At 44.0% G+C, this 23,899-nt stretch overlaps 1 protein-coding gene across 1 annotated transcript in view; it reads right to left on the bottom strand.

The window, feature by feature from the left end:
• The window catches only part of LOC139268770 (xenotropic and polytropic retrovirus receptor 1 homolog), a 383,202-nt gene that overhangs the window by 348,924 nt on the left and 10,379 nt on the right, over window positions 1-23,899 (bottom strand). Inside the window, exon 2 of the mRNA XM_070887449.1 lies at window positions 3,420-3,471. Coding sequence (XP_070743550.1) covers window positions 3,420-3,471 — 52 coding nt within the window. The remainder of the gene's footprint in view (window positions 1-3,419; window positions 3,472-23,899) is intronic.

The raw sequence follows: 23,899 nt of genomic DNA, 5'->3' as shown, positions 1-23,899 counted from the left end.
ATGGTCACGAATGTGGACACTACCCATTTATGATTTTCATGGAAAAAATGAACATAACCGAGAAAGTCAATCCTCAGAAAAACGGTAAAAATCCTAACATTTCAAGAAGGCTATGAATTAAAACAGAAATTGATTTAGTCACCATTAGCCAGTGACCTAATTATAAACTTGTATTTATATAGCGCCTTTAATGTACTAAAACGTCCCAATGCGCTTCGCAGATGTGTAATCAGACATAAATTGACACTGAACCAAAGGAGGAAACAGGGAGCTTGGTTACAGAGGCAGCTTTTAAGCAGCATCTTAAATGGGAGAGAGAGAAGTGGGGGAGGCGGAGAGGTTTGAGGATGGAATTCAAGAGCTTGGGACCTCGACGGCTTAAGCCACGGTTGCCACGGGACAAAGGAAGTGGGCGATGCACAAGAGGCCAGAGTTGGAGTAACGCAGAGTTCTTGGAAGGTTGTGGGGCTGGAGGAGGTTCACAGAGATAGGGAGGGGTGAGAACATGGGACAGATTTTAACACTAGGATGAGAATTTTTAAAATCGAGGCCTTGCCGGACCGGGAGCCAATGTCGGTCAGTGAGCACAGGGTGATGGGTGAACGGGACTTGGTGCGAGTTAGGATGAAGGTATCAGAGTTTATGGAGGGTAGAGGATAAGGCTGGCCAGGAGAGCATTGGAATAGTTGAATCGGGAGGAAACAAAAGCATGCATGAGTGTTTCAGCAGCAGATAGGATGAGACAGGGCAGAGCTGGACAATATTAATGAGGTCTTTGTGATGGAGAGGACTTGATCAGAAAGTCAGCTCAAGGTTGCATAAGAGGGGTTGAACAGAATCTCCAAAACAGCTAGATATAGACTAGGAGACAACTAACAAGGGCAGCTGTTCCATGAATTTAACCCTGGTTGCTAAGAAAACTGGAACATTGTGAGAAAATGTACTGGATTATTACGAGACAATATTTCCCATAACCCAGCACGTGTTCCAGCAATCTTGGTTCAGCAAGCATCAGTTAACTCTGCATCTTAATTTCTGCATAATAGGTATAGAGTTCCAAGTGTCAGCACTATCTGAAAGAAAAAAAAAGAGCTTGCATTTTATATAGCGCCGTTCGTGACCTCAGGATAATCCAAAGCACATTACAGCCAATTAGCCAATGAAGTGTAGTCGCTGCTGCAAGGTAGGAAATGTGACAGCCAATTTGTGCACAGCAAGATCCAACAAACAGCAATGAAATAAAGATTTGAGAATCTGTTTTAGTGGTGTTGGCCAAAGGATAAATGTTGGCCAGCACACTGGGGAGAACACCCCAGCTCCTCTTCAAATAGTGCATGGGATTTTTTACATCCACCTGAGAGCGCAGACGGGACCTCGGTTTAACGTCTCATCCAAAGGACACCTCAGACAGTGCAACACTTCCTCAGTACTGCAGGGTCAGCCTGGATTACGTGCTCAAGTCTCTGGAATAGGACTTGAACCCAAAACCCTCAGAGGCGAGAGTAATGCCAACTGAGCCACAAATTACATTTTGGAATGAGTTTCACAGGCAGAAGTGATGTATGAAACTGCACTGCTGATATTCCACACTTGCTGGACATGCTACAAGCAGACTGTTTTAATTGAGGCTGGAATTCCATAACTAGTTGACAGCACTCCACCATAATAATGGAAAACACTAGTATTTCTCAATTGACAATAGTAACTATTTTACACTTTTGATGCTCATCACTGCATAGAAATAATGTGAAACTGTCATTAACTTTGAAGCAAAACAGTTAATATCTTGTGTGCAGCAAGTGTTGAGATTCAGCAGCGAGTTGGGCAGTATGGACCTTAATCATAGACTGCCGTTGTTAATCATTAAATCATTCAATAGTTAAGCTGCAGACTCAGTGGAACGGCTGACTACTGCCAAAGTGAAGTGTGCCATTTTGCATTGCATGATCTCAGCCAAAGGATGCATTTTTTATACATAAAAGAAGTCTGCAAAGTTTAATTATTAGTGACAGCCACACGAGTAATTACAAAAACTTGCTTAGCCTAATTGGAGGACTATTTCATGTGGGAAGACAGCCAAAAAGCAAGCATGATTACTGAAAAAACACAAAATGCACTTCCAGAATGGCGCACTGTTTCATTCGTTAACTGTGATTGTGCATTTCATACATTATTTCACATTTTATGGACCCCAAACAATTCAGTGTTGTTGCTAGGATTTCAGGAAAGCACAATGCTGGATGTGGGAAATTTTCATTAATGCTCTCCTAAACTGTGGAAAAACACAGCAATGCATTGTGTCCTTCTATAACTTCCATTTGGAGCGAACATTATATTGTTAAGTACTGTTGGTAGAAACAGTGAGATGTTGAATTAAAAGCATCAAGTAATGATGCGAGTGCAATTTTGTTTAACTTACGAGGACCATTTGACATCTATACTGCAGAATTACCTGCAGGATTAACAAAACTATAAATTGACCCGATCCCACTGTATCCAGGTCTCAGACCCAAACCAACTCAAAGACACGAGAAAAAAAAACAGACATGTGGCCCTCAACTCCCATTCACCTAAAAGAGTCATCCTCTGTCCTTACCTTCTCTTCCTGTCTCAGCCAGAATGTGTAGGGTATAAAAAAAGCAGAGAACAAATTGCTATACAATTACAGTGCAAGCACTCACTAAAAAAAATTATTTATTTTTCAATCAGCATTTTTTCTGCTGGTCCCAATGTAGTGCCATTACTTTGCATTTGTCCACATCAAATGCCATTGGTCAACTGATCGGCCACTTCCCAAACTCTCCGAATCATTTTGCATTTGCTTGAAATCCTTCACCCACCACCCCACCCCACACACAATTTGGTGTCACTTGCAAACTTTAAATGGTCGTCTCCAGCTCCAAAACATTTACATACAATTGCCTTATTGTTGATCCCTCAGGTGTCCCACTAGTGACAGCATGCCACAGCTTCATGCACAACTAACATTTACATTGTCTGTAAATGTTCTGACGGAAGGTCATTGACCTGAAACATTAACTCTGTTTCTCTCTCCACAAATGCTGCCTGACCTCTTGCATTTTCTGTTTTTATTTACATTGGCTGCTTTAGCCAACTTTTAATTCACCTCAGACATTTGCCTCCAATTCAGTTCCTTCCTACTATGTGAACTCATTGCTTGTGTAGCATGGTAGCAATGCAGAATTACCAAACAGAATTATTTTTCCATGAAAAGTAAATAACTTCCAATTATTAAAGGTAAACTCAGTTTAGCTCCTACAGGTTCCCCCTTCCAATGCAATGTTTTCTCTCCATTTTATTTTCAGTTTTATTTTTATGATGCTATGACACTGGTATCAGAATGACTGGTATGTAGATGTTAAATTACTCATCAGTAGAGTGACATGAAAACACGTTACCTTCTAAAGATGGTGCTTGGTCTTGGGCTGCATACAGCATCTCTTTGAAAGCCTGCAGTACAAAATATTTCAGAATTAAACACCTGCTGTAATTCTAAACAGTAATTATTAAAAACCCAATTTCAATAAATAAGTGACTATATACAGCATTTCTTATGATGGTTTCCCTAGTTCTTTGATAATGAATTATTTGTTTCAGCTACCTCCTCCTCCCATGACCGATATCACTGAGCCACCGACAGACTATGCACGGTCTCAGGTATCACTACATCTCATAGATCAGAAGTTCCCAGGTTCAACTGCTGGTCTGTGCTGAGTTAGCTGATCGCAGCTCGCTGCTACAATTGGTGTCAATGTGGATCAAAAATTAACCAGGGTTACTGCTCCAGACTGGTATGCTGTGGCCCCTGCTGGAAAGTGCAAATAGGTCATCGGGTGAGGGCAGAGAAGTGGTGTGCATGGTCAAATACCTGCCGACACTCATCACCTGAGCTTACGTGTGAAGTGAGGGGCTGAAAGGCTGCCAGCACCCATGGAATCATATTCATCAAGAGACTTTGCCTCCAGAATTTACAGGGGCGAAAATTCAACAAAAAAAATATATATCCAAGCAACAAGCTAACAGCTGCATTTATACCACCATTCTGAAAATGAAGCACGCCCATTTGGAGGAGGGAGGGAGAGGATGAGGTTGTACAAGGCCAACTTAAGATGGATTACATCAAAACTAATCTGGAGTGAAAAATATTTCCTGGTATGAAGAGGAGTTGTGTTACTTCAGTTTCCAAGGAACAACTAATATACTCCCAAGCATCACAGTACTCATCAATATTACAAATATGAAAATTAAATACTATTTTCTTAAAGATCAGGAAAATAACAGTGGTACTAGAACCCAATTGAGGAAAGGGCCTGTTGAAAACCACTTGGTGTTAGTAGTTTTGCACTACAATACAGAGTGTGCTTTAAAAAAATTAACACATTTTGAAAAAAGTCATACAGCGAAATTTTGATGTGTGCATATGTTCCCAGCCCCACTAAAATCAAGGCAGATGGTAAATAATTTATCCATTACCTACAAATAAATTAAGCTTCAGAATACACATTTTAATACATATGGGTTTATTTTTATGTGCTCTCCTGTTAGTGAATCCAGTCTATGACATACATGAGATAGTTTCATAACAGGAGGTGGTTCCAGGAATTTTATCGGCTTTGCCGTAACTTTGCATTCATCCACATTATGCACCATCTGCAAAAGAAACCAACTCATCTTATCAGGCTGTTGAAAAGCCTTTCAAAATCAATTTCACTTTTTCCATAAACATCTACAAATTCAGAAATCTTCCTTTCTCCTTCACCTGTATTAGAGCACCTCATTCGTCACTTCTTTCTAAATTGAAAGTTTTAGATGCATATTCGATCCACGCTTTGTTGGGTGTTGCAATGCTTTATGGCTACAGGATTTTTTCAATGACCTGTTTAAAATTAAGTGCCTATTAGAATTTCCTAGTGTAGTGTGGTTTATAGTTCACTGCACTCTGAAGAATATTGCTAAACTGTACTTGAAGGTAGCTGGATACCAAGCTGTTGACCAATTTATAACCATGGATCCCTGATGAAGAATTTGTTAACAAGACAGTCTCCAAGTCTCTGGTTAGAAAAGTCAACTGCAAAATTAATTATTTGAAGTTTGTTTTTTCGTATATAAATTTAATCCAAGCACGAGGTATTCTGCAGGTTGTAAATTGCACTCTACTTGCGCTGCATTTTTGCTGAATTAGGGACGCGATTCATTTTATTTAATAGTATGAAACAACTGTGCGTGGCACCAGAACGTAAACTGTGAAATGAGAAAAGGCTATTCAGCCTATCAAAGCAACCCCTTCCAATAAGCCATATATAGTTTACATTCTTTTTGTCGCGTCAAAACACAGTTTTGTCTTTATCGCTTTTTAAAATGTGGCTAAGTGGCTGCTCCTTTATCAGATTTCAAAATGGAACACAGGAAACAATAAATCTGCGATAAACAAGCAACATTGTATAGCAGAAAATTAGTTAAGATAATGAGCCTTTGTACTAGGTGCAATTTTGGACTACCTAAATCAACTAAGTATGTGCTTGAGACCCAGACAATGTGTGTTTAACGGCTCAGTGGCATTCCATTCAATTATTCTCATGTATTGCCCCTTTGATCATGAGTAATTGTCAACGCTGTATTGAAAAGATATTGGCCAGATTTTGCACTCAAAATAATGGTGAGGCTATCAATCAGTGTTCCCAGTTATTAAATAGTAAATTGGACAGCAACTTCTGACAACCACATATGCGCAATTAAACGCAGAAATCAGGAAATTGCTGCTGGAATTGGACTTCTCCAGGAACTTCGCTATCGCAGTAACTCGCCAAGAAGCTCGACATTCAAATATATGGAAGGGCAAGAAGTGGGGGGAAATTAAGAGATACCCACTAAACATGCCAGAAAAAGTTAGGGCTTATCCATTCAAGTGTAAGTGAAGTTGCAACAACTTGATAAATCTTAATTACTGCCAAACAACCTCTCTGACCTTAACGTTCATAAGTGTGGAGTCTCATTCCTTCAGATTTTAATTATTGTTGAAGATTTAAAATAATAAAGAATTTTAATTTTAAAAATGTATTATTTTAAATATATATATATGTGCGTTCCTTCAAAGAATTCAATGACGTTGGTCAAGCAAGACTTTCCCTCGTGAAATCCATGCTGACTACTCATTATTCAAGATGTTCTTGTTTTCTCCTTCAGTAGGGATTCCATTATCTTTCTACCACCAATGTTAATCTGACTGGTCTATAGTTCCCTGGACATGTTCTATCTTCCTTCTTAAATACGGTTTAACGTTAGCTATCCACCAACTCTCTGGGACTACACTTTTTCCTATCAAATTATTTAATGTGTGCAATAGTGCCTCTGCTATCTAGACTTGACTATTCCAATGCGCTCCCATCCAGAATCTCACATTCTTCACTCTAAACTTGTCATCCAAAACTCAGCTACCCATGTCCTAACTCGCACCAAGTCCCGTTCACCCATCACCCCTGTGCTCGCTGGCCTACATTTAAGCAACATATCTATTTTAAAATTCTGATCCTGGTTTTCAAATCCCTCCATGGCCTTATCCCTCCCTATTTCTAATTTCTTCCAGCCCTCCAAGATATCTCCACCCCTCCAATTATAGCCTCTTGAGTATCCCTAATTTTAAATCGCTCCACAATTGGTGCCCTAGGTGCCTAGGCCCTAAGCTCTGTAATTCCCTCCCTAAACCTTTCCGCCTCTCTTTCCTCCTTTAAGATGCTCCTTAAGACCAAATGTCCCAATATCTCATGTGACTTGGTGTTAACTTTTGTTTGATAACGCTCCCGTGAAGCACCTTGGGACATTTTACTACATTAGGTGCTATATAAATGCAAGTTGTTGCTCCCTAAATTACTTTAAAATATGCAGATGCAATCCATCCGGACCAGATGTTTTATTTTTTTTGAGTTTGATGAGTTTATTGAATATTCCTCCTCTTTTTATTTTAAATGCGGTTATATCATTTCTAATTTCATCTTCCGGTGTCATGTCGACCTGATTTGTCTCTGGTAAATACTGAAGCAAAATAATTATTTAAAATTTCTGCCATTTTGCTATCACTGCCTGTGATTTTATTCTGTACGTCCCTTAATGGCTATATTCCCAGTCCAACTTTCCTTTCTTAAATTTATGTGCCTGTGGAATATTTTACTATTTTGTTTTATGTTCCTTGATCATTTAATTTCATAGATCTGCTTTGCCTTCCTAATTGTTTTTTGAATTGTCTCCAAATCTTTTTGTATTCTCCCTCGTCATGCTCTCCCCTGCTCATCATACTTAGTGTATGCATCTTTTCTTGCCCTCAATTTTTCCCACATGTTTTTATTCATCCATGGCATCTCATTAGTGCTTCGATTGTTCCTTGTTTCCTAGCGGAATATATTTTTCCTACACTCTGCTGAACATTTTTTTTAAATGTTTCCCATTACCGTTCTGCATTATTGTTTGTCAATATTATTGCCCATTTTATTTTCCCAAGTTTCTAATCATCACAAGTTCCAGTGCAAAAGGCCACAGAAAGTATGTGGGCAAATGCAAGTGTAATGAATGGCTAGCACCATTCATTCGTTACTGACCGTAAAATCAGGGCCATTAAATTCATAAAACAGGGGAAGTCTTCAGGAGTCTTTAGCTCTAGTGTATGGAGTGCACATCTTCCACTTGCAAAGTCTCTTCCATTAAAACAATTCAAATCTCCAAGAAGGTAAAACTTTGAAATTTCTCCCCAACTCCCAAAAGGTAACCAAACAAAAACTCTCAAATATTCATGTCACAGTTGATAGCATTCATCCCTGAGCAGCTGAATCGGATTTCACCATCCTTTTAAATTTAATGCAGAGTTTTGTGTGTTTCTCAAAATTAAAGAATTCAGTCACAAAGCATAAAAATATTACAGAATAAAAATAGACCATCAAATTGCACATTTTTTGCAGTATGTTTTTGGATGCGAAATTAGCTTTGGCTCAACAATTAGGGCTCAATTTTCCCCAATCCCGTTTTCTGGCATATTTCCACAGTTACACCCATTTTTCTAGGCCAGAAATATTTTGCCAAAGTTTCCCCGCTATATAATTTGAATTTGGCGCTACGCAGCATGTCCAGTCACCTTGGGAGGTGGAGCCTGCTGTCAGTGCCGAAAAACGAAACCGCACCTTCTGCGCATGCGTGGGAAAAAAGTTACGTTTTTGATGTCGTTCCAATAGACGCGTATGCTCAGTACAGCTCGGATTTGGCAATCGGCCACTTTTAAAGAGCCAGTTGTGTGTGTGAGAGAAGAAGTGCTGTGAGAGCATTGGAAAAATCACAGCTGCAGCAGCACAAGATGCAATGCGGTGCAAGGACCAAGAATTTCCTACAGGAAGAAGTGGAGACACTAGTTACTGTGATTGAGAACAGATGGCAGGAGCTGGACACCAGAGGTCACATAAAAGTTCCACCCAAAGAAATGAAGAAACGCTGGAACCAAGTTGCAAAAGAATACTGTGCAGTGGTGACTACCATGAGATGTGGAGGCCAGTGTAAAAAGAAATGGCAGGACCTTGGTCAAGTAGTTAATGTAAGTAATATTTTTATTTATTCAATGGAATTGCAATTGTAAATGTGACTAGCTATATATGTCGCAGCATAAAGACACCCTCTCTAAAAAGTTGCACTTTCATCTTTGCAGTGGGAGGTGGCACATAATAAAAGGGAAAGAACTCGAACAGGAGGAGGCCTGGCAAATCTGCACCCATTGACACCCTTGGAAGAGAGGGCCGCTGCTTTCATGGGCCCTGCCTGGAAAAATGCAATCAGTACTGCACAAACTGGGCCCACACTCGAGGGAGAGGGCAAGTCCTGCTAATTCTTCATGGCCTTTCAAATCAGCCTGCTGTCTAGCCTGCGATGTGTGAGCCTACTCATGCGACCCACCCTACTCCCTCTGCTGCTAACCATTTGACTGTTCTGTTATCTTGTACAGAAGTTGAGGCCAACCCTGACAATGCAGAAGATGATTCAGACAAGGATGAGCCTGAAGAGGTGAACATTTTCCAATCTAACCCTCCAGACCAAGAACATGGGGGTGAGGGGGAGGGGGAAGGGGATGGAGCTGGATGAAGCTCCCACTGTTGTACTGACTTTGGAGGAAGCGCCGCTCATGGAGGTGACAGCGCCTTCCGTGATTAGTGGTTTGAGTGTTGATGGGACATTCCATGGTTTCACACCTTCCGAGGTTGCGGGTCCCAGTGGTGTGGTACAGCGAGGCACACCCAGGGCCCCACCGTCCCAGGCTGCAGGTCCCAGCGTTAGGGTGCAAGCCACACCCGTGGGGAAGAAGAGGAGAGCTCGACCGCGCTCTCCTGAGGTGCAGGATGTAACAGATGTGGTTCAGATGATGACATTGAGTGCGGAGAGCACTGACCTTACCCAATCACTCCTAGATGCCATCAGTGAGGTGAGTGATGAGGGAGCTGGACTGTCGGGAGAAGTAACAGCATTGACACTAGATATGGGAATGATATCCTTGACCATCAGTTAGGGAATAGTGGCCATGAGGGAGGGAATGTCAGAGGTAGTGCAAACCACGTCACTGACCATGAGGGAGGGAATGTTGCAGATTATTGAGACACTGTCAGGGTGCATGAGGGACGGCATGTTGGAGTTAGCTGTTGCAATAAGGGGACACGCCCAGACCACATGTCCATTGACAGAATCAACTGTCACTCCCACTCCAATCCCCACGTCTTTGAAGAGCCCAAAGCTGGGCTCTCCAACTTGCCGCCTGACGCTGACCCGACTCCCCCACCCTCAAGAGGTGCGCAGTACCCGAGATGTTAGAAAGAATAAGCTTGGTATTAAGCGTAGAAACACTGCACCACCGCCTGCAATCAGGGGTAGTGGAGTGTCCAAGACCAAGCGCAGCGGACAGTCTTCGAATAAGGGGGATGAGAGATGGGTGCAGCCTTTCTTTGCCGCTGTTGTTATTATTGTTACTATTGTAACTGTTCTCAAATTAAAAGTTTTTTATAAGTTATGTAAATTTATAAGTTTATAAATGATCTTAAAGTTTTTAAATCATCTTAGAGTGATATTACATAAGAACATAACAAATAGGAACAGGAGTAGGCCATACGACTCCTCGAACCTGTTCCGCCATTCAATAAGATCATGGCTGATCTGATCATGGACTCAGCTCCACTTCCCTGCCCGCTCCCCATAACCCCTTATTGTTTAAGAAACTGTCTATTTCTGGCTTAAATTTATTCAATGTCCCAGCTTCCACAGCTCTCTTGAGGCAGCAAATTCCACAAATTTACAACCCTCTGAGAAAAAAAATTCCTCATCTCAGTTTTAAATGGGCAGCCCCTTATTCTAAGACTATTCCCCCTAGTTTTAGTCTCCCTATCAGTGGAAACATCCGCTCTGCATCCACCTTGTCAAGTCCCCTCATAATCTCATAAGTTTCGATAAGATTACCTCATTTTTCTGAATTTCAATGAGTAGAGGCCCAACCTACTCAACCTTTCCTTATAAGTCAACCCCTTCATCCCTGGAATCAACCTCGTGAACCTTCTCTGAACTGCCTCCAAAGCAAGTATATCCTTTCATAAATATGGAAACCAAAACTGCACGCAGTATTCCAGGTGTGGCCTCACCAATATCCTGCTTTTATACTCCATCCTCTTTGCAATAAAGGCCAAGATTCCATTGGCTTTCCTGATCACTTGCTGTACCTGCATTCTATCCTTTTGTGTTTTATGCACAAGTACCCCCAGGTCCCGCTGTACTGCAGCACTTTGCAATCTTTCGGCATTTAAATAATAACTTGCTCTTTGATTTTATTCTGCCAAAGTGCATGACCTCACACTTTCCAACATTATACTCCATCTGCCAAATTTTTGCCCACTCACTTAGCCTATGTCCTTGCAGATTTTTTGTGTCCTCCTCACACATTGCTTTTTCTCCAATCTTTGTATCGTCAGCAAACTTGGCTACGTTACAATCTATATTAACGACTTGGAAGAAGGGATCGAGTGTAACTAGTTGGGATCCCAGCAGTGATCCCTGCGGCACCCCACTAGTTACTGGTTGCCAACCAGAGAATGAACCATTTATCCCGACTCTCCATTTTCTGTTAGTTAGCCAATCCTCTATCCATGCTATTATTTTATCTCCAACCCAGTGAACTTTTATCTTGTGCCGTAACCTTTTATGTGGCACCTTGTCAAATGCCTTCTGGAAATTCAAATACACCACATCCACTGGTTCCCCTTTTTCCACCCTGTTTGTTACATCCTCAAAGAATTCCAGCAAATTTGTCAAACATGACTTCCCCTTCATAAATCCATGCTGACTGCCTGACCGAATTTTGCTTTTCCAAATGTCCTGCTACTGCTTTTTTAATAATGGACTCCAACATTTTCCCAACCACAGATGTTAAGTTAACTTGTCTATAGTTTCCTGCTTTTTGTCTGCCTCCTTTTTTTAAATAGGGGCGTTACATTTTCAGTTTTCCAATTTGCTGGGACCTCCCCAGAATCCAGGGAATTTTAGTAAATTACAACCAATGCATCCACAATCCCTGCCGCTACTTCTCTTAAGACCTTAGGATGCAAGCCATTGGGTTCAGGGGATTTATCTGCCTTTAGTCTCATTATCTTACTGAGTACCACCTCTTTAGTGATTGTGATTGTGTTAAGTTCCTCCCCCCCTATAGCCCCTTGACTATCCACTGTTGGAATATTGTTAGTGTCCTCTACCGTAAAGACTGATAGAAAATATTTGTTCAGAGTTTCTGCCATCTCCATGTTCCCCATTACTAATTCCCTGGTCTCGTCCTCTAAGGGACCAACATTTAGGTATATAAAAAGGAAAAGAGTGGCTATAGAAACTCTTGCTATCTGTTTTTATATTTTGTGCTAGTTTATTTTTATAGTCTATCTTCCCTTTCGTAATCATTTTTTTAAGTCATTATTTGCTGGCTTTTAAAAGCTTCGCAATCTTCTGTCCTCCCACTAGTTTTGGCCACTTTGTATGCCCTTGTTTTTAAATTGGATACCGTCCTTTATTTCTTTAGTTATCCACGGATGGCTATCTTTTCTCTTACACCCTTTCCTCCTCACTGGAATATATTTTCTTGAGAGTTGTGAAATATCTCCTTAAATGTACACCACTGTTCATCAACTGTCCTAAACTTTAATCTATTTTCCCAGTCCACTTTAGCCAACTCTTCCCTCATACCTTCATAATCTCCTTTATTTAAGCTTAGTACACTTAAAGTAAATATTAAAGTAAAGTAAAGTTTGATACAAGAATAATTTTATTAAAAGTTAAGTTAAGTATATTGTAAAACTTTTGAATAAAATATATTTTACATTAAAACTGAATCATTTTCCATTAACACAACATAACAGAACACCTCCAAACAGAAAACATGTCCATGTGGAATAGTTCTCGCTGAGCCCTCGGGCATCAGTAAAGCTTTTATGGATGAGCTGCTGGCGCAAGGCTCGACCAATCGTTAAAGGAGCACGATGGCCCACCCTCCTCCGCCATCATCGTGCTCCGGCCTCAGGTACTTGCATGGCTTCCTCATCCTCCTCTTCCACATCATTATCAACCACTCTCACCGCAGGTTGGTCTTCCACTACCAGTTGCTGCTGCCTAATGATGGCTAAGTTATGCAGCATGCAGCACACAACAGATAACTGACCGACAATCTCAGGAGATTACAGCAAGTAGCCTCCGGAATGGACCAAGCATTGGAAGCGCTGTTTCAATATGCCAATGGTCCTCTCAATGATGCTGTGCGTCGCAATGAGAGACATGTTGTATTGTTGGTCAGCGTCCGTCCAGGTTACGCATAGGGGCGTCATGCGTCAGATGGCGAGGCCGTACACTTTGTCTCGCACTAGCCAGCTCTGCCCTTCTGGCTGCTGCTGAAACATGGCAGATATAACGCTGTTGCGTAGGATGAATGCATCATGGGTGCTGCCAGGGTATCTTGCATCGACTGATATGATATGATGCATGTCATCACACACGAGCCGCATATTAATGGAGTGGAAACCTTTTCTGTTCCTGTATATCTCGGAATCCTTCAAAGGTGCTCGCAAGTCAACGTGGGTGCAATCAATGCAGCCCTGTACCTTTGGGAAGCCAGCAATCCTGGAGAAGCCCTCAGCCCTGTCATGGATTGCTTCGAACTTTATGAAGTAATTCCTACGCGCGTACAGTGCAGCCGTGAACTGGCGAATGGAGACATGTGTTGCATAGTGAGAGATGGCGCATATATCCCCAGTTGTAGCTTGAAACGATCCAGAGGCATAAAATGAATGTGCAGCTGTAACCTTCACTTCAACTGACAAAGCAGTCCTCCAGATGCTTCTAGGTTCAGGTCTGCTTTGACCAACTCTCAGATTTCACTTACAACTTCTTTGCAGAAACGCAGCCTTTTGACACAGTCTGCATCACTTAGCTGGAGGTACGAACGCCTGTCTTGATATACCCGAGGTGGGTAAGGCCTCCTGCCCTACGTGCTCTGATGTGATGAAGTCAAATCAATAGTCCCCTACGTAGCACCACGAAGCAGAAGGCTCGCACAAGGTGTCAGTATTGTCCCCATACTTAAATTTAACTTTTGAAAGAAGCTCAAAATGGCAGGAAAGCAGGCAGCACAAGTTCACAGTTGTATCTCTCCAGGTCTGTACGGATGGACCACACACAAAGATCTTGTGACTTCTCTCTCTCCCACCCCTTCCTCGGACTCCAAGCCTTCCAATCGGCACCTGTCTTTCGTCTCCCTCCTCCCCGCCCCCACGGCTTGTTTTGTAGCCGGACTCGAGCCAGTGTCCGGGCGCGGGGCTGATTCTGCCAGCCAAACCCATGACCCTCCAGCCCTGCTTCAAGACGGTCGCTGGTGGCGTGAGAGTGAGTAAAAATATTTGAAAGCTTCTGAAATGCAACAAATTTACACTTCTACATTGACAGGTTAAAAGAAAGTTGAACTTTATTATTGATTGACAGTGTTCTTGACTCCCTCCAAAATCTTTAAAAACAATGGCGTCTTTCAGTGCAGATTTGTGAATGTGCGCTGGTTTTCTTAACTCACCAGAAGTTTTTCGGGAGTGGCCAGATACGCCGACTTGAGAAAAAAATGTTGGTCAAACTGCGAACAATTGAAAAACCGGCACAGGCATGAGGGAACGTCATATGACGTAAAGAAAAACTGGTCTAGAAAAATCTTAACTAAGTCAGTTACGCCGGCACAGATCACAGGGGGAAACTTGGAAAAAAATAAATGTCAGAAAAAACGGCGCAAATGACTGGGGAAAATTGAGCCCTTAGTGAGGACAAATTATGCATGATCACAATAATCCCACAGCTATGCAGGTTTATCTTCTTTTATTTGCTGGTAATACAATAGCTCAAATCACTTTTAAAGCATAATTTATACTAAGTCATGAGAGTGGGGCAAAAGATACGTATTAAATATTAAAATATTCATTGGGCAATGCAATCTGATGTACCATAGATTGGCCATGCCCAGGTTCATGTGTGTAATTCTCCATACAGTAAATTTACAACTTGGCAACACTGTCAAGCAGATATGAGGGGCTGCTTCACTGAGGAGCAATAAATTAGGAGAGATAAAGTCTCGGTCACTCAAATGCTGTCTTGACTTTACAGCGTTGCTACTAACAGCAGCCTTGACCTTGACAGCAACCCTAAAGTAAAAAACACAAATCCAGGCAGTGATTTCAGTGCAGTGTGCTGAGCGTGCGCTGTGCAGTCGGAGGTACTGTCTTTTGGATAAGACGTTAAACCATGCCATCTCAGGTGGACTTAAAAGATCCCATGGCACTGGTTCGAAAAACAGCAAGGGAGCAATATTTGCTCGAGGGCTTCAGCTCAGCCGGTGAGCCAGCTTTTAAACTGAAAAAAACACATATGCGTGCAATTCTGAATGGGGCTGCAGGGCCCCAAAAAATTACAGGAAACATTGCAAGGGAATTCTGCCGTGTTTCCTACAATAGTGACGACACTTCATGAGTACTTAATTGGCTGCAAAGTGATTTGGGATGTCCTTAGGTTGTGAAAGGTACTATATAAATGCAAGCTTTTTCTTTTAAATATTGTGACACTTCTACCTCCAGATGCATGGAGACTTATCCAAAAGGTGGCTTTCACCGACGTCTCTGAAGGTAGAGATCGCCACCTTTATGGCCTACAACAGGCTAAGCAACTCAGTCCATCAGTTGTGATTTTCTAACTGCTGATCCGTCAGGACCTCCCTCGACTACTCGCCAAAAACAAAATCATGTTCTAATTTGTTTCTTGGAGCAGTTCAATAAAGAGGGTATCAGATAGTGCACAATTGATGGAGGTTGATTTCATATTCATTAGAACATAAGAAATAGGAGCAGGAGTACAGCATTTGACCGCTCGAGCCTGCTCCGCCATTCAATAAGATCATGGCTGATCTGATCATGGACTCAGCTCCATTTTCCGACCTACTCCCCAAAACCCTTTACTCCCTTAATCGCTTAAAAATCTGTCTATCTCTGCCTTAAATATATTCAATGACCCAGCCTCCACAGCTCTCTGGGGCAGCGAATTCCACAGATTTACAACTCTCAGAAGAAATTCATCCTTAACTGAGTTTTAAATGGGTGGCCCCTTATTCTGAGACGATGCCCCCTAGTTTTAGTTTTCCCTATGAATGGAAATATCCTCTCTGCGTCCACCTTATCGAGCCCCCTCATTATCTTATATGTTTCGATAAGATCACCTCTCATTCTTCTGAGCTCCAATGTGTATCGGCCCAACTACCTTCATACGTCAACCCTCTCATCTCCGGAATCAACCTAGTGAACCTTCGCTGAACAGCCTCCAATTCAAGTATATCCTTCCTTAATACGGAGACCAAAACTGTACGTAGTACTCTAGGTGTAGTCTCACCAATGTCCTATGGAGCTGTAGCAGGATTTCTCTGCTTTTAAACTCCATCCCACTTGCAATAAAGGCTAACCTTCCATTTGCCTTCCTGATTACTTGCTGTACCTGCATACGAACGTTTTGTGTTTCATGCACAAGGACCCCCAGGTCCCTCTGTACTGCAGCACTTTGCAATTTTACTCCATTTAAATTAATATACTTTTCTATTTTTTCTGCCAAAGAGGATAACCTCACAATTTCCCACTTGTACTCCATCTGCCAAATTTTTACCCACTCACTTAGCATGTCTATGTCCTTTGCAGATTTTCTGTGTCCTCACAATTTGCTTTCCAACCATCTTTGTATCATCAGCAAACTTAGCTACATTACACTCAATCCCTTCATCCAAGTCATTAATATAGATTGTAAATAGTTGAGCACTGATCCCTGCGGCACCCCACTAGTCACTGTTTGCCAACCGGAAAATGACCCATTTGTCCCGAATCTCTTATTTTCTGTTAGTTAGCCAATCCTCTATCCATGCTAATATATTACCCCCAACCCTGTGAACTTTTATCTTGCACAGAAACCTTTTATGTGGCATTTTATCGAATGCTTTCTGGAAATCCAAATACATCACATCCACTGGTTTCCTCCATATCCACCCTGCTCGTTACATCCTCAAGAACTCCAGCAAATTTGTCAAACACAATTTCCCTTTCATAAAAGTTGATTGAATTTTGCTTTTCCAAACGTCCTGCTACCCTTCCTTATTAATGGACTCCAGCATTTTCCCAGCGACAGATGTTAGGCTAACTGGTCTATAGGGCCCAAGTTTCCACACGCGCCTAGAACGGCACAGTCCCGACCTGGACGCCAGTTTTTCGCGCCACAAAGTGCGCCTAAAAAAATCCTCGGTATTCTCCACCTACTTGTAGGTCCTCTGGCCCTCGGCGCAGCCAGCACGAGCTGTGGGGGGGGGCGGAGCCAGGTCCCTGCGCTGAAAACAGTGCCGGGACCTCTGCACATGCGCGCTACAGTGGGCACGCAAGTGCAGTAGCTCCAGGCGCCGAACTGTGTGGGAGGGGCCCGAAGAACGCAGCCCCTAGCCCTGGCTGAATGGCCTCACTGGGGCTGCGTGAATAAGGCTCCGCCCACGGCCATCTCCTGCTCCCCCCCTCGACCAGACCAGACACTCGCTCCCCACCCCGCCTCCGGACCAGACCCGACAACCGCTCCCTCCCCCCCCCCGCTTCCGGACCAGACCCGCGACCCCCCCTCCCCCACCGACTCGGCCCGCGCTCCTGTTCCCGTTCCCACCTCCCCGACTCGACCCCCGCTCCCGGACTGGATACGACCTGATCTCTCCCTCTCTCTCTCGCTCCTCTCTCTCTCTCTCTCTCTCTCTCTCTGCCGCCCCCCCCTCCCTCCGCCTCTCTCTCTCTCTCTGCCGCCCCCCTCCCTCTCTCTCTCTGCCGCCCCCCCCTCTCTCTCTCTCTCTCTCTCTCTCCGCTCCCTCCCTCCCTCCGCTCCCTCCCTCCCTCCCTCCCTCTCCTCCCTCCCTCCGCTCCCTCCCTCCCTCTCTCTCTCTCTCTCTCTCTCTCCCTCCCTCCCTCCGCTCCCCCCCCTCTCTCTCCCTCCCTCCGCTCCCCCCCCCTCCCTCTCTCCCTCCCCTTCTCTCTCTCTTTCTTCTTTCCCCCCCCGCCCCGAACCCGACCCAACCCAACGCCACCTACCTGTAAATCTGGTGTTGGGGATGAGCCCTGCCCGAAGTCTCGGGCCGGCACGTTCAGCCTTCGGTCCCAAAAGGCCTGCCTGAAGCACTTTCACACAGGTAGGAAGATGGTTTATTTAATCTTTTCTTTGCTTATAAATGTTTATTCAGGTTGGATTTATTTGTATAATATTGGTATAAGTATAAATAAGGATTTATTATAGAATTTAATGAGTTCCCTTCCCCCCCACCTCGTTCTGGATGCCTAATTTGTAACCTGCGCCTGATTTTTTAATGTGTAGAACAGGTTTTTTCAGTTCTACAAAAATCTTTACTTGCTCCATTCGACTTTAGTTTGGAGTACGTTTTCACTGTGGAAACTTTCAAATCAGGCGTCAGTGGCCAGACACGCCCCCTTTTGAAGAAAAAATTCTGTTCCAAAGTAGAACTGTTCTACCTGACTAGAACTACAGGAAAAAAAATGAGGAGAATTGCGATTTCTAAGATAGTCCGTTCTCCATCAGTTGCTCCTAAAAATCAGGCGTAAATCATGTGGAAACTTGGGCCCATTGTTTCCTGCTTTCTGTCTGCCTCCTTTTTAAAAAAAGGAGCGTTAAATTTGCGGTTTTCCAATCTGCTGGGACCGCCCCAGAATCCAGGGAATTTTGGTAGATTACAACCAATGCATCCACTATCTCTGCAGCAACTTCTTTTAGTACCTTAGGATGCAAGCCATTAGGTCCAGGGGATTTGGCCGCCTTTGGTCCCATATTCAAACTTTCTTGAACAGAAATGGCACATAACGGAAAAAAATTAAATGCAGAAACGAAAAACTTAACTTTTCTTAATTACACGAGAAATGCATTTTCCACAAATATTTTGCCAGCCATTCTATTGGTACAATAACTTTTGAAGTCATAAAACAGCAGCAAGCATCTATGGTATGATCTTTACTTCACAGCTATTTTACTCTGTGCACATCAAGCTCCAAAGCGCACGGTATTACCGTAACTCAGCTAATGTAACGTCTCGTAACTATCTTCCAAACAACCTGACTCAGCAATTACTCATGCTTTTTATAGGCAGGAGTGTTATTGTGAAACACTGTAGATAGACAAATGTACATAAATATAAGTGGTCCTGTGTTACTCATTTAACAGCTGTGCGAGCATATTGGCAGCATATTTTAAAAACTCCCCGCAAAAATTATATTTCTTTCTTCTCCCATGCATTAATTTTCTCTATTCAGACTTTCCTCGCCATTCAAGTGGACAATCCTTTCCAACTTTCAATTATAAAGTGCCTTTAAATGTAATAAAATGACCATAAGTGCTTCACGGAGGCAAAAATATTTAGCACTGTCTGGTTATTTTTGGGGGTTATATTTCTGGTTATATAGTGGAGATAAGATGGATTGGGGGGGGGGGGGGGGGAGGTAAACCAAAAGTTTAATTAAATAGGTAGTGTTTGAGGAAGACAAGGCATGTGTGGTAGAAAGAGCATCTTAAAGTGTGGTGATAAGATAGCTGAAGGCTTTGTGATGCAAAGGAAGCCAGAGTTGAAAGAGTAGAATGCCTGTAGGAACATAGGTTGCAGACGTAGGGATGAGGCTACAGAGGGATTTGTAGATGAAGACAAGGACCTTGAAATCAATGTGCTGTGGGGACCAAGAGCCAATGAAGGTTGGAAGGGGTGATGGAGGAGCAGATCTTATTTCAGGATAGAATGTAGGCAGTGGAGTTTTGGATGATGTGCGCACAGTATTACGGTGTCAAGCACAAAACCTGGAAGAAATCTAGTGATTGACTGTGCATGTAACAAAGCCATGGATAGGAGAATAAGTGGGAGCGAGACTGGGACAGAGACAGGTGACATTGAGATCATCTCAAGGACACTCCCAAGCTAGCCACTAGGAGATGCACAAGAATTATACAGATTCTCAATTGTTTCCGCTCTGGTCTGGGTTGCCTACACTCAGCACCTCCATCTCTTCCTCCTACCCAAGAGCAGGATATTGCTTTGTGCAAAATAGCAGCAGGCATGAGTCCAATCAAATATAGCAATTCACTGCACCAAAAGATAACTGTGAAAATATATGCCGTTTTTAAAAAGTATACAATACTGTGCATGTATTTTTAGAAATTACATTTCTGAAAGATTTTTTCACCATTTGTCTCCTACTCGCCATGGGTCATGCAAATCGCAAGTACAGCGCTCAATGGACCATTCTTTGTGGGTTGTTGGATAGGGATCAGGAGCAGAAATCTTAGTTGTCCCCAGCTTGGGGAAGCCAATTGTAGAATCCTAACAGAGGTCCCAACTGAGATCAGATACTTCACCATAAATCAGCTTTCAAAGCCGTGAGTCACTGCTCTAAGTGGCTCAGCACCACACCAGCAGCGAAGGTTTCCTCTGTGTGCTAGGTGTAACCAACTCTCAAATGCATTCTTTATAAACAAACTTATGATTCTGCTTCAGCTAGTACACAGAGAAAATCTAGTACACTTCACCTACGAGGCCACTGAGAAGCTTCTAAAACAGTGGCCATCCTGCACTAAAGTTAAAGCTGAGATTAGAACACTTAGCTTTATTCAAATACTGTGCATTAAAAAGCTCATGGTCTTAGATATTTCTCTGATTTCATTCTTAGCGTCAGAACACAAAATATCACTGTTACGGACTCTTGATTATTGCAATAAGTTATCAATACTTCAAAAAAACCTTTAAAAAATAGCTCCCCAGGAAAGTCAAGAGTACAGTTTTAGCAGTTGGTTTAAATAGGCAATTTAAAATCAGTCATTGTTGAAAATAAAAGGCTGACAAATCATGTAAACAGAAGCTGTGTTTGCATGAAGCAGACAAGTTCAAACACCATCATGATCACTGTTTATGTTATATATGCTAAACCTAACATGTCAATATTTAGAACTAGTTCACATCTGGCTGCTTTATGCCAGTGGTATGATCAAATCCTAAAAAGTCATAATTTAAGACAGCTTCACAGTATGTCTGCTGCTGGAAGTTTATAATGACAGGGTCATTGGTTACATTGAATAAAAAAATAAATGTTATTTTCATTACATTAAACGGCGAGAGAGAGGGGGGGGCGAGAGAGGGGGGGGCGAGAGGGGGGGGGGCGAGAGAGGGGGGGGCGAGAGAGGGGGGGGCGAGAGAGGGGGGGGCGAGAGAGGGGGGGGCGAGAGAGGGGGGGGCGAGAGAGGGGGGGGCGAGAGAGGGGGGGCGAGAGAGGGGGGGGCGAGAGAGGGGGGGGCGAGAGAGGGGGGGGCGAGAGAGGGGGGGGCGAGAGAGGGGGGGGCGAGAGAGGGGGGGGCGAGAGAGGGGGGGGGCGAGAGAGGGGGGGGGCGAGAGAGGGGGGGGCGAGAGAGGGGGGGGCGAGAGAGGGGGGGGGCGAGAGAGGGGGGGGGCGAGAGAGGGGGGGGGCGAGAGAGGGGGGGGCGAGAGAGGGGGGGGCGAGAGAGGGGGGGGCGAGAGAGGGGGGGGCGAGAGAGGGGGGGGCGAGAGAGGGGGGGGCGAGAGAGGGGGGGGCGAGAGAGGGGGGGGCGAGAGAGGGGGGGGCGAGAGAGGGGGGGGCGAGAGAGGGGGGGGCGAGAGAGGGGGGGGCGAGAGAGGGGGGGGCGAGAGAGGGGGGGGCGAGAGAGGGGGGGGCGAGAGAGGGGGGGGCGAGAGAGGGGGGGGCGAGAGAGGGGGGGGCGAGAGAGGGGGGGGCGAGAGAGGGGGGGGCGAGAGAGGGGGGGGCGAGAGAGGGGGGGGCGAGAGAGGGGGGGGCGAGAGAGGGGGGGGCGAGAGAGGGGGGGGCGAGAGAGGGGGGGGCGAGAGAGGGGGGGGCGAGAGAGGGGGGGGCGAGAGAGGGGGGGGCGAGAGAGGGGGGGGCGAGAGAGGGGGGGGGCGAGAGAGGGGGGGGCGAGAGAGGGGGGGGCGAGAGAGGGGGGGGCGAGAGAGGGGGGGGCGAGAGAGGGGGGGGCGAGCATGGTGGGTGGTGGAGGACAGAGAGAGACACGGGTGGTGGTGAGGGATCTGAGGGGAGATAGGGAACTCAGGGAAGACAGATCACGTTCTTCCAACCCCCGACAAGGGACATCGTTGGAGTGAATGATATCCAGAAGTCACTGGATATTCACTTCATACCCAATAAACCTGTTTACAATCCGTACACAATGCCCCATCTATTGTTGGGGGACAGGGGAGGAGGATGTACTTGGACTGGGGTAAGGCACTTTGGCTGGCATTTGCTATCTTCTGGGGAGCTCTGTCCTCTGTCACTTAAGGAAGTCAAGGTGAATCGAGTAACAAATTGGAAAGTCTGAGACTTTGGGATGGGTGGATCCAGTGACACATTCCTGTGAAACTTCAGGGTGTGGCTCATCCTCCAAGGGGACCAATCAGAAATAAGGAGTGAAGCCTGTTGGCCATTACTTTAATGGCTTGGACTTGGGTGTACAGGGAACAATTTCAATTATCTGCAGATGACACAAAACTTGGAAGTATAGTAACAGTGAGGATAATGATAGACTTCAAGAAGACAGATCGGCTGGTGGAATGGGCAGACATGTGGCAGATGAAATTTAATGCCGCAAAGTGCAAAGTGATACATTTTGGTAGGAAGAACGAGGAGTTGCCATATAAACTAAAGGGTACAATCCTAAAGGGGGTGCATGAAACTCTTTTTGGTATTAATTCTGGAAGAACAAAATCCGAAAGAACAGTAACCCCGACGTGATTTGAACACGCAACCTTCTGATCTGGAGTCAGACACACTACCGTTGCACCATGAGACCTACAAATGACATCGGTTGCAATGACCGGTGAGTCCTGAGCGTACAGGTGCGCAAATCAGGTGGCAGGGCAGGTTGAGAAAGCGGTTAAAAAAAGCATATGGGATCCTGGACTTCATAAATAGAGGTATAGAATACAAAAGCAAGGAAGTTGTGATGAACCTTTATAAAACACTTGTTTGGCCTCAACTGAAGTATTGTGTCCAATTCTTGCACCACACTTTAGGAGGAATTTGAAGGCCTTAGAGAGAGTGCAGAAAATATTTACAAGAATGAGGGACTTCAGTTACGTGGATAGACTGGAGAAGCTGGGGTTGTTCTCCTTCGACCAGAAAAGGTTGAGAGGAGATTTGATAGAGGTGTTCAAAATCATGAGGAGGCTAGACAGAGTAGGTAGAGAGAAATGGTTCCCACTGGCGGAAGGGTCAAGAACCAGAGGTCACAGATTTAAGGTGATTGGCAAAAGAACCAAAGATGACATGTGGAAATTTTTTTTACGCAGCAAGTAGTTAGGATCTGGAATAAACTGCCTGTAAGGGTGGTGGAGGCAGATTCAATAGTGGCTTTCAAAAGGGAATTGGATAAGTACCCGAAGGAAAATAAATTGCATTGCTACGAGGTAAGGACGGGGGAGTGGGACTAGCTGAAGTGCTCTTACAGAAAGCCGCCATGCGTTCGATGGGCCGAATGACCTCTTTCTATGCTGTAGCCATTCTATGATACTTGGCATGCAAAACCCCATTTCCATGTGTGCATGGGTAAAAGTACACAACAGAAACTAGGAATTATAGGGCAGATTGGGTCAGACTTTCAGCTATGTTCACATAAAACTAGGTTTACATAAACAAAACTTGATTATTCAATGATTTGTGCTACAAAGCACCATGGACCAGCGATGCAATACTTGATGATACAGAATGCTAACATATTTTTAAAAGATTATTTGTATTCATTCTTGTACAATATCACCTCAAACAGCTCTTTTAACCGAGTGTGGAAGATTCTGCAAACTAGTCACAATTTCAAATGAATCAAGTACAAAAAAAACCATTTGAAGCATTTTACATCTACTGATATTGTAACTTCAGTACAAATTTTAAGAAACGCAGTTACGACGGGATCATTAATGACGGTTGACTCCAGTTCAGTAAGAGCATTCGGTACGAGCATGTACTCCATCATACAATTAAGCACCTCAACAGGTTTTTACTCCATACATTGCCCTCACTCCATTTTTGTTTTAGGTATTTAACTTCACCCATTTTCTCCCTTTCTTCTTGGATCTCTCTCACAACATGCAATATTACTCCACTGAGGCCAGTTGACCTGGTTCTACCAACACCTTCTTCCGCACTTTCCCATTACAATTGGAAACGGATAGTAAAGGAAAATCATAAGAAAACAACCCACTTGCCACCACTCCGTAGCACAGTATGCTGGA

The sequence above is a fragment of the Pristiophorus japonicus genome, chromosome 8 (genome assembly GCF_044704955.1).
Source record: "Pristiophorus japonicus isolate sPriJap1 chromosome 8, sPriJap1.hap1, whole genome shotgun sequence".
NCBI lineage: Eukaryota > Metazoa > Chordata > Chondrichthyes > Pristiophoridae > Pristiophorus > Pristiophorus japonicus.
This window is presented reverse-complemented; position numbering and strand designations above follow the sequence as displayed.